Source organism: Lissotriton vulgaris, chromosome 5 (genome assembly GCF_964263255.1).
Source record: "Lissotriton vulgaris chromosome 5, aLisVul1.2, whole genome shotgun sequence".
In the NCBI taxonomy this organism is placed as follows: domain Eukaryota; kingdom Metazoa; phylum Chordata; class Amphibia; order Caudata; family Salamandridae; genus Lissotriton; species Lissotriton vulgaris.
The window spans coordinates 1,394,178,518-1,394,190,574 of NC_141693.1; the positions used below are offsets into that span (position 1 = coordinate 1,394,178,518).

Here is a 12,057-nt window from a genome sequence, read left to right on the forward strand (position 1 = left end):
GTGGACTCTAAGGAGCATAAGGCTGACCTCCTGTTAAAGCTACAGGGTTACAACAAATTACAGGAGGCCTTTTCCTGAAATTGCTAAGTTCACGAGGGGCAACTGGGCCTGGACTGGACCCTGCTGTTTGGGACATGCCTGACACCCTGTGAGTCTCTAAGTGACTCCCTTGAGGTCATGGGAGGCTGTAGAAGTGCATTCCTGTGGAGAATTGGGAGTTAAAGGTCTAAAGAGAGAAGGTATAATCTTTGACCAGGATGAACCTGTATCGAGTATCTGATCTACACCACTTCGTTTTCAGAGTAAAATTGCCCCTAGGTCCTGGTCTACCACAGCCATTGACTATCTTTGGCACTTGATGTTTCTTGGCTCTATCCAAACTTAAAACTTTACAAATTCATAGCCCCAGTTCCCATTATGGGATTTTTGTCATTGTGGTGTTGTTTTGTTTATTACATAATTCAGTTTAGAATTTTGCAAATCAACATACCAACTCTCTGAACCAGTTATAACAAGAATCACACAAAAAAAAAACGAGTTTGTCAAAGTGAGTGATCAATGTAAAAACCATTGCCTACTACAGTAATCTGTGAGATTACATGTAACAAAATAGCTGGCTATAGCCCATAGCACAATGTGATAACAAGCCGCTAAAGGCCGATTGGCTTTAGCAAATGTTCTTCACAATTAATAGGCTAGATCAACTGCCTGTGTCAAAATGTTTCATAATAAGCAGACTAGACCCCTTGCATCAAACATAACATTTCCTGTTTACCGATTAGGCATATAAATTTCCACCATAGCCAATTTGCTACTACAGTTTTGAGCATAAACATTTCCACAAGGAAACCATCCGATACACAATCATAAATAGAGGTATGCAAAATTATAGTGATTTACTATCCCTCCTAAGAAGACCTAATAAGGATTCTCACAGTGCCTTTCTTGCATATCCTGTTTTTTTTGCACCTGGTCATTAACACCAAATCCATTGCCTATTAATGTAATCTGTGAGATTCCATGTATTAAAACACCTATCGCTTGACTTTAATATACATCAATAACAATCCACACTTAACCCGTTAAGCGCGCCGCAAATATTCCGCCCCAGTGCGGACGTTCGATTGCGCTAACGGGATTCGGACGTCCAACGGTCGTGCGCAGCACTAGCGAGGTAGTGCACGCGACGACCGTTGGACGTTCGCAGCACTGAACGGGTTAAAAGCCTATTGATTTTAACGTATACTTTCCAGAAGAAATACGTCAGGCCAAGAGCCTTTATAACTACATTTCATAATAAACAGATCAAGCCTATAGTTGTGAGCACGGGCTTGCCACCCAGTCCGGCAGTATCTAATATAATTTTTGTCACAAGTCAAAAAATGCAAAAAAATCCGTTTTTTTACATTTAGAGCACAAATTCAGTCCAATCAAATTGTGTACTCAGGAAAACCAACATGTGGGTGGGGCCTTCTCTGAGTAGCTCTTTTGTGTTGATCACATCAGGTCGACGACAATTGCACCATCAAGCCAGACCTAAAAATCCATGTAGATTAGTGAAGAACAGGACTGTCAAACACAATATTTAATTCTAAAGTCTAAAATTAATGACTGCCCTCCTCCGATCCGTGTCACTGCTAGAGAAAAACAAACATAATGTATCTAGCTCTCTAAAACATAGCACTACAGTGTCATGTGTGTGCCCTTGAAAGTTCAAGCTCGAACAGCTATACTGCTCGTAGCAGAGGCAGCTGGATAAATGAACAAATTGATCACAGTTGTGTGGGGGTAAGCACTGTTTTTGTGGAAGCACGCAATGTCTGCCCATTCAAAGCATGAATTACTGTCTACCAACATGTGGGCAGAGCCAAAGACCCTCTCCTGGCAATGCATCTGAAAGCACTTTTTTAGGTTAATCATTTTGGGCCTGATTCACAAAGATAATTTACACTTTTGATTAGTTTTACATATTTGAGTACTTTACAGTTTTGAGTAAGATTACAACTTTTTAGTATTTACAAACTCTGAGTGTAAGTTACTACTGAAAAAAATAATAGTAAGTCAGGCACTATACATGACCAACCGCTGGCACTGCAACATCCTCCTGCAGAAAATATGAGGCTTTTCAAATTCAACCCTAGCAGAGAAAACACTTCTCCAGCCCTTAAAGATATCACAAACCAAATGTGTGAACAATAAACCTAAAGAGGTTTGCTGCACTACCTCTATTTGATATTTGCAAGATTCGGAGGCCCGGATTATGCGCTAGAGCTTTGGAAGAAAGCAACAGCACCATATGTTTGTACATATATCTCTGGAGTTCGCTTTCAGTCAACACAGCACGGCAACCACACTAAGGTTGTTGTACTGCAGTGCATTAAATAATGGTAAATGTACCCTTTAATACCCTTCTTTCAGCATGAAAAGACTAACCGCCATTGTACCGAGCTATTAAAAATGGCCTATTCACACCTAGGTGATTGGTTTGTTTTAGTGTTCATGCTTTATTGTTGTCAAATAATTAAAAAGATTAAAATTCTCACCAGAATTCTCAAATACTGTCTCGAAGGTAGGAGTTGATCCTCTTCCGCTAAATTCATCTCCTTGACCCACCAGGGCTTGCTTCACAGCATCGTACCCCCAGAGTATCACCACTCGACGGAGGCCCAAGTGCAGGGTGTACACCGGACCGTACTTCTCGCTCAGCTGCAGGCCCCAAAAAAGTTAAAGAGAAGTCTAGTGATGGATAGTTCAAGTGAGAACGGAGGTGTTAAAAAGCAAATCAAATCAGTGAAAGTAAAATCTAATGACGCATCACAACAAAATCAATGAATATGTGTGAGTATCAATTATTAGTTCTTAAACGTCTAATACGGAAATTCTGGGACTGGCGGCAAAGAATAGATACAGTAGCAGCAGCTTGCCTGGCAGGGGCGAAGCAGAAGGCAAGCATAGTTCACTTTTAGGAAAATACCATTTTGAATACTGTAATTGTTGATACATTTTTACTCTTCTGATATCAAAAGCAGATGAAAACAACTGTGGACGTTTTAAATCCCTTACATGCTTTACACAGAAATTAGGTTCAAGCTTAATGAAGGGGTAGCTGCTTTTCAAGAAGACAAATCAATTGCATGTGTGATTATACCCCCAGTCACTCTCCATTGAAGACACATTTTAACATCAATCAGTACTTAATGCAATGTGAACCAGACACAGGGCTCATGTCCAGTACACTCTTAAACCTACAGCAGGACAACTTCCTAGAAGGTAAAGGCACTTGCTGTACTCTTGATCTGTGCTTCACTTCAGACAGATGGAAGACCACATGCCCTTCCAAAGGCACTGGAGGGCTTCTCATGGTAGGCTGAGTTCCTTCACCATGGGTAAAATAGGAAGTGATGGGCCTGACAAATATATTTTAAAAAATGAAGCGCCCCCCTCCCCTCAAAGCTTCTGTTAGTCCAGAGGCCACTGTGTCCGAGTCACACTATGTAGGATGCTGCCAGGTACCGGCATGGGAGCCAAGTCCTTCCACACAGAGGTGCAGTCTGTGTCGAGTACTTTGGACCGTTCTTTTTGGGGGTCATAGATGTTGGACAGTATGCTCTGGTTGACGTACATTTTCCATCTACCAAAAGAGTATTTATTGCTTACTTGGTGCTTTTTTAACAATAGGTCAAGCGACAGAGACATCTATAAATTACATAAGAAATATAAAGTCACACAGACAACTAACTCAGCTATTTTTGCATGCAGGGGCCTAACTTGGTTACTAAGATTGGGGAGGGTGTAAACTGTAGATTTCCCAACAATCACGTGAAGTATCTTGTGAAAATACGTTATATGAGCAGGAGGGATTGAGGGGGCCCAAGAAACAGTGTCTTAGGAGTACTTAAAACACAATATTTTTCCAACGACCCAACATTTTTTCGGACTTTCAAAACAGAGACAAGAAAGCTAGGGTATGTATTTGTGTGTATGTGAAATCCAATAGACACCTCGACATACCCGACTGAAAGTACAGGTACCCAACTATTTCCCACAGAATACATTTTTTAGGTGGGTGCAACATCCCCCCCTCCCCCCGCAGCTACGCCTGTTTGCGTGAGACGCATATTTATTCTGTATTATGAGTGGAAACGTTCCTCAATTTTACCCACCCAGAATTCTGTCCTTCAAAGACTTAAGTGAGCTTAAGCTTGAACAAATAAATCACACTTCCACTATCACATCCGACATCAACACCCTTCTAAACAACTTCAAATTAATTGAAAGCATTTCTGGAAAACCATCTCAAAACACACATCTCAACTCAAAATTCAAGTGTAAGCCAAAGAGGAGAGGAGTTGGCCTAAGGGCTAGGGCGGTCAACCTCGAATCCGGGGAACTGAGTTTGAGTCTTAGCAATGAAGCTGAACATCCTGTGATTCTGTGCAAATCACTTAATCTCCCCGTGCCTAACAAAAATGAATGTGTCCTCATGTAATGCAACTGGTGCTATGTAAAGCACTCTGATACGTGCTTCGGGTCAAGTTTCCGCTATATAAAACTTTGCAAACAAAACCTTTGGCACTAGGGTATCCGAAGGCCTTGTAGTGTAGTTCCTATATCCCTGATAGGCTCTGCGCATTGGAATAATATACACTATAGATTTGACGTAGGACTGAGGTCAGTATGTCTCTATTGAGTACATTAAACTTAATTACTTGTTTGTGCCAGCTAACTCAGAGGTCACTGGAAACTTCTTGAATGAACAAGAATGGATTAGTCTCTGACAATCGCATAAACATGACAACTTTGTTTCCCTTAGAATCGGAACAATATCTTCAGAGTCGTGGAAACAATAGATTACAGTTTCACTCAGTCAATCGTGCATGCTTCGTTTCTACAGAGTTGCACAGAAATAGAGAGACAGGCGTTTCAATAAGAGGGCTTATTTGACAGTCTAATTTCTCAGGCAAGATATATGTACTGACAGACAGAATGCGAAGTATAATACGTAGAGCGTTAGCAATAATATGAAATAATACTGCAATAGCATGGTCTGTAGCTATGACATATATAAAAATACATACATAAATAACAGGCTAAAATACTCAACTGGTGCTTCTAAAATAATCCTACCCCAGTGTACCTAACCTAAGTGTAGTACGTGGGAAGAAGTAGGTGCTGTTTAGATATAGTCTAACTTAGCTTAAGTTTAGTTTTGCCAACAATTGCCAAAAGTTTCTCTAGGTTCTAGTCTGCTCCATACCTTAGAATGAGAGAGGTTGGGATCTCTTTCCCCGGACTCAATCTTTAACACCCTGCAAGGGGAGTCAGAAACACTGGAGCTGGATTCTGGGCGAGGAGGATGACACCATCTGGTCAGTGCGTCAGTTGGGGACTTGACTTCCTTCGGGACTTGCTGTGGCGAGCCGCGTTGTGCAAGTAGGTAGTCGAACCGCACCGTGCCTTGCCATAGCAAGTGAAGGTATATTTATACTGTGAAAGTGTTTAGGAATGCCAGTATTGACTTACAAGTCAGGCAAATGAACATCATGAATGAACCCCTAAGGAATAGATGTTCATGCATAATAAATAAGTTCTTGGAGAAATCAATATCCAGGCAAGGGGAAGTCCTAAAGGCTTCAGAGTCTGGTTTTTCAAGAACTCGTTGTGACGAAAAGGAACGGATGTAGTTGACCATGCCTATATTTAGTTAGCATGAGCAATGCCTAAATAAGGGCTGGATTTCTATGCCTAAATACGGGCAATGTGAATTGTACCTATATAAGGGCAGGAATGCATAAATCGGGAAATATATATATGATATCTAAATCGACACACAACAACCTTGCTGACCACAAACACTTCACAGGCAGAGAGCAAAGAAAATGAAAGAAAAAAATTAAACCTCTACTGAATACTAATTGCGTAATACACAGACAATTCATCACAACAGGCAAAGTCAATCACTATACCAACTCATTACTGAAGCTGACTACCGAAGCAGAACGCTCATCAAAAGATTCAAGTATTGCATCATCCCCTCACCTGACTCTCCTACCATTACATCATGGACAAGTGCAATGCTATCAACACCTTCTTCAACAAAAAATAATTGCACAAGATAGAAAAGTATATTGACAACACCAAACCTGCTTTTATTCTGACACGTCTACCACACATGCCACAATGGTCATCCTTCAAATCATTGTCTCTCAAAGAACTCAATGACAACTCCCTCAAAAGAACAACATTGGAGGATAATCTCTGTTCTTTATCAGAGTCCTTTCTGGAGATGCTCTCTCACCTCTAGTCCCTAATATTCATGCCTCCTTCACTTAAGATATCTTCAGTGAAGCTCTCAAGATATGCAAGATCCCCCATGCCCAAGGAAACCCTCACTAGACCCCCTTGACAATGCCAACTACCAACCCATCACTCATCTACACTTCAATGTGAAGATCATCGAAAAAGCAGTTTATGCACAATTTCAAGATCACATCAACACCAACTATCTCTTCCATGACAATCCATCCAGCTTCAGATCATGCTGCAGCACTGTGAGAAATTTGGTTGTTGGGTCAGGGGGCTGTGAGCCCTTCTCAAGCAACCAACAAATTCCTTGTCAGGGAGAACCACAAAAATTCACTAAATTAATCTGTGTGTAATACTCTGGTGGCTTGGCACAAAATTAGTCAGGCTTAACTTGGAGGCAATGGGTAAAGTATTTATACAGCACTCAAACAGCAATAAAGTGACAACACAAGAAAAATCCCACACCAGTTAAGACAAATAGAGTATATTTGAATAAATTAATTTACACCAAAATGGCATAAATCCAATCAGTAGAACTGGAGTTATGCATTTTTAAAGTTTAATGTGAAAAATAGTACCTAAATGATCAAAGCACAAACCTTGGACATCTAGTTGCGTGAGAACGGGACAAAGCCGAACGTTTTGGCCGATCACAATGGTTTGGATACACAGAGTGGATTGGGCCTAGACTCCCCTTCCTTACAAACATAGAAGACATTTTGAGAAAAATGTCTTCAGAAGGTAAAGTCTAGCAGGGCAAGACAGCCGGTGGTGACCAAGGTGGAGGAGACATTGTCATCAGGGAGCCGCTGAATGAACCTGTGGGGATAATTTCTTCATTCAGACTTAGGGTCTGATTATGAGTTTGGCATCTTAGAGCGGGCAGCCACACAAGCGCCCATGTTCAAGACCACCAAACCCATAGTCTGGTTGGCCACCGTATTCTGATTGGAATACAGGTCAGGTATCTGGACATTAGCAAGGCACTTCAAAGGGAGCACCACAACGCGTTCCTGCACGGCATGGACTGTTAAGACCATGCTGTGCAGGAACTGGAGGTGCATGCTTACAGGGGGGTAAAACAGGTGCCCTCCTGCGTGCATCCCCTAGACCTGAGGCAACAGGGGGCCCTATAATTCTCCCTTACTTTTCTCACCATCACACTTTTCAAGGCAGGCTCGCTGTCATTAAAACTCTGATGATGAGGAAACTTGCACTATGCCTGGCAGTGCCACAGCGGCACTACCAACATATTGCAGGCCTCAGACGCTGGCAGTAGCAGCTGTCCTATGCTGGTCTGAGCGCCATACTGGTAATAAATTAGTCAGACCACCTGTGTGGATGTAGTCGCACCACCACTGCAGGTTTAGTGGTCTTTTGAACCGCCAAACTTCTAATCAGCCCCTTAGTGTCTTTTTATGGGAGACAAAATCGCCAGCAGGAAGAAGCTGCAGGCTGTAGCCGATGAAGATGGATACCCATTTGCGAGGAGGTGCTGACCAGGATTTGCTGCTGCAGAGAAGCTACAACATAGTCAGGCAGACCGGTGATGCTCCTTGGGCGATCGGCAAGCAGGTAGGTTCCAATCTTCTCTCGTTTCTTAGGGCACCTTTACGCTGAACGTTTTTTAAGTCCTAACTTTTGTACTTGGGCTATCTGGGAACTTTTATCACCATGTCCAGAACTAGAAGAACACCACTTGAACGGCCAGGACTCACTCAAGATGGGTCTTGGTATAAGGTGGTTGGAGACTTTTCTATCCCTGAGGTTATGATAAGAAGGACACAAACTAGCTCTGGAAGCCCTGGGTTCAAGCAGAAAAGCAGATCTCAAGCAGCAGGGCAGTCCTCTGAGAGCACAGGTCAGGCTTCAGGCAGCAGGACAGTCCTTTTGCTGCAGAAGGGTAATCCTTTTAGGTACACAGCAAGGCCACAGACAGTAGGACAGTCCACCTAGAGTTATCCACAAGCTCAAAACTGTAGAGTGGGTATGAGGGTCCTAATGTTACACCATGAGCCAGTTTTCAGGTGCAAGACATTTCTGGTGTTTTTGCCCAAAATAAGTGTCTGGAATTTCCTGCCTCCATGCTCTGGTCCCTGGATGTCTGGAGTCACAAAACGCTAGTGTAAAGTTCTTTTTGTGTGTGCTGAGGAAGTGTCTTTGAAGTGCAGGTGGGGCTGTGCACAGCTCCGCCACTCCCATTCTGGCAGGATGACCAATCCAACCAACACCCAGTCTCCCTCTAGTGTGGCTGCCTGAGAGGAATACACAAAGGCAACTATCAACTACATCAGACCTACCAACTCACACAGATGCCACCCTTTTCCACATGATATAGGCTCCCTTCATTGATATCATACGGTTGTAGGAAAACAAGCTGAAAAACATTGTAAACAGTGCCTTTCTAGCTCATATTCGAAGGTGTGAACTGTGATGTTCGGTAACACCCCAGGACATACCGCCAGCCCCAACTTGCTTTTTATTTTTTGGAGGACGGAGTTTGTAAGTGGGATGGGGCAAAAGTGCCACTTAGGTACTTCTTGCCACAAGGCCCCAAACCTCCAAGGGCTCGTCCCCTCCTCACACAGAGAAAGGTTTGTTTTAGATGGCAGGTCTGACTGCACCAAGTCATGGAAGCAGACTGCAGGCTAAAATGGTTAGGACTGAGAGTTGACAGAACTCATGGAATTTTACTCACCTGAATTTTGCAGAGTTACAGAAAACTCCGTAAAATTCTGAAGAGTTCCGCGAACAGGTGGAAAATGGGCATCACACTGCTCATGCTGCGATTTAGTGCTGGTAGAGTGTTCTGTGCTGAAAAATCAGGGCAAACTTCACCACACGGTGCACAAGCGTATGGTCAGCTTGTTTTGCCTGCTTCTGCCTGCCTTTCTCCCTGCTGCATATTCCATCCTATTTCTGAATGCCACCTTTTCCTTATTGCTGTTTGCCTTTCATTCTGTGTATTTACGTTTCCGTGTGAGTTTTTTAAACCTTTTTTTAACTTTGTTATTTTTTTCTTTGGCCTGGCCTGTCTTCTGTCTGTTCACCTGCTTCTTTCCCTCCCTTTCCTGGTCCAACTCCTTCAGAAAGTCCCAAAGGCAGAAGCTGCACCAGAAGTAGGCAGTGCCACCCGCACCCCGTGTGGGTGACACAGGCGGGCAGGGAATCAGCCCTTCCCCATCTTCAGCAAGGAGAAGTTAGGTGCTCTTATTTTCTTGGTGTAGCAGTACACCCTATCGGAGCATCAGGTGTACTGGGGTGAGTGTGGTGGAGTGTGCACCTCAGCACAGGCATCTAGTGCACCCAGTAGCAGCTGATGCACCACTAGGCTGACATCCTAGACAGGGAACAGGACCTGATCAACCTGCTAGACATCAAGGCTGTGGTGTTCAATCAGTAATATTTTTGTTTTCTAAGCAGCATGATTACAGGTAAATAATAAGGATATAGGTTGTTCCCTTGTGTTACATATTTCAAAGTTTCAGATTGATAATGATTATTTTAGTCCATAGGTCATTATTTTCTTGTGTGAAATGTTATTAATCTTGTGGTCTCAAATATGTTTGCACTGTGTTACATATAACTACCAGCCAGCACTTGTTTGCCCTATGTAGCATACATGACTGGGCTTTTTCAAGGCTGTTTATGTATTTCAGTAGAGTCCACAAAAAAATGAAAAAAATTAATATTATTCCCAATGACATCATACGTATTCAGGACATTCATTATATCCAACTGATGATACTTTTCGAACATATATAGTAGACAATAAATGGAATTCATAAGAGAAACATGCAACATGAGGACAAACAGTAAGAACAAATATGAAATTAGAGAAACAACAAAAATAAAATTAATCAGCAAAGAATATTTCAATTGTTTGGTCTTATAAACTAGTGCGTAGGTAGATTCCAAATATGTTCATTCATCTTTATGACTTCAACAAGTAGAACACTGCAGAGATATCCAGTCAACATAGTGCATCTGTGCTGGTGTACATGCTGAGAACTATAGAACATATATTTTGTTTAATATTGTGCATTATTCAGTAAATAAAAGAAAAAGTGTGGTAATTTCAAAAGTGAGGACACCAGTGCCAAACATGTGACAGAAATAGGGCAAAAGGCAAAGTATTTAAAAATAGTAAGAAACGTGATGCTCAAAGAAGATTCAAAACAATGCCTACAAAAGAACTGTTACAAAATCAAGTCTTCAAGTGTAGTCTAGGAGTGAAGAATGGCAAAGTTACTATTTGAATAATTGTAAGTTATGGATGCCATGCTTGAAAAGATAAAGTCCAAAATGTTACTTTAATTGGGCTACTGAAAGATCTTAACCCTTTCGCTGCTAGGCCTTTCCCCACCCCTGTGCGTGCTGAGCCTTTTTTTGCTATTTGGGGTAGTTCACACTTAGGCCCCTGTAGCTTTTTGCCCACATAAGGTATCCACACCAAATTTGCGTCTTTTCGTTCCAACATAAGCAGATTTCAAAGATACCCAGGGTTTGCTGATTCCCCTAGAGGAGGCCCAGTAATTAGCCAAAATACAGCTAAATGTTTTTTGGGGGGATAAATGAGAAAAAAAGTGCTGCAGAAGAAAGCATCTGTTTTTTCCCTGCAAATGATAGAAACAAAGGGTTTGTGCTGCTGAAATCACCATCTTACCAGCTTTAAGGGACAGACAGACTTTTGTCAGAAACCCAATTATTTTTTTACATAGTTTTGGTATTTTACTGGGACATAGTCTATTTTTGCTACTTTTTGTGCTTTCAATCACCATAAAGTTAGTGATGGAAATAGGTATGAAAGCAATAATGGATCCTGGTAAGCTATACATTTCTGGAAAGTAGAGAAATGTCTAAATTCAGCAAGGGGTCATTTGTGTATACTCTTCAAGGTTTTTTATAGAAACTAACAGGTGAAAATTTCAAAAATTGAAAATGAGTTTACAAAAACAGCCATTTGTGCCAACGTTTTCACCTGTAACTTCTTCTAAGTATGACAGATTTTTTAAAGCAATATAAAGGTATATTCACTGGACTCTTCTGGTTGTGGGGATATATAGGAAATTTAGGTTTACAAAGAACCCGAGGAACCCAGAGCCAATAACTGAGCTGGGTCTTGTAATGGTTTTTCATTGTGTACCGGGTATATAGCAATTCATTTGGTAAAATATAGTGTTGGCACAATTCAGAGGCTGGATCCCGAGGTCAAAGCAGCAGTCATATTTTTAGATGCAGAGAAGGCAATTGACTCTGTAGAATTGGCCTTCATGAAGAGTGTGCTGCAGAGAATTGGGGTGGAAGAAGTTCTCCTCCAACTTGTAATGACTCTGCATGCTCAACTTACAGCTCGGGTCAGACTGGAAAGGGAGGTCACAACCCCTATAGTAATTTCTAGAGAGACCCAACAGGGTTGCCCTCTATTCCCACCACTCTATGCCCTGGTCGCTGACCCACTTGCCTGTGCACTGCAAGAATAAAATATGCACAGGGGGCTGGAGTTTTTGGCCCCCGGCTCAGCGGCCAAAACCTACCAAACCCATACATTTCTGAAAACTAGAAACCCTGGGGAGTCCAGGGAGGTGTCACTTGCATGGATCTCCCAACATTTTCCTACCCAGAATCCCCTGCAAACCTCACATCTAGCTGAAAAAGCAAATTGTTTTCAAATGTCTATGTGGGAAAGTAGTGGGATCACCGGGTTGACACAAATTTCCTATATCCAAGCGTTCCTCCAGGTCTCCTGAT

The 12,057-nt window shown here is 42.1% G+C and overlaps 1 protein-coding gene across 1 annotated transcript in view; it reads right to left on the reverse strand.

Moving 5' to 3' along the window:
* Window positions 1-12,057, reverse strand: part of LOC147712645 (cytochrome P450 2A13-like) — a 581,712-nt gene that overhangs the window by 418,667 nt on the left and 150,988 nt on the right. Inside the window, exon 2 of the mRNA XM_086923338.1 lies at window positions 2,544-2,706. Coding sequence (XP_086779464.1) covers window positions 2,544-2,706 — 163 coding nt within the window. The remainder of the gene's footprint in view (window positions 1-2,543; window positions 2,707-12,057) is intronic.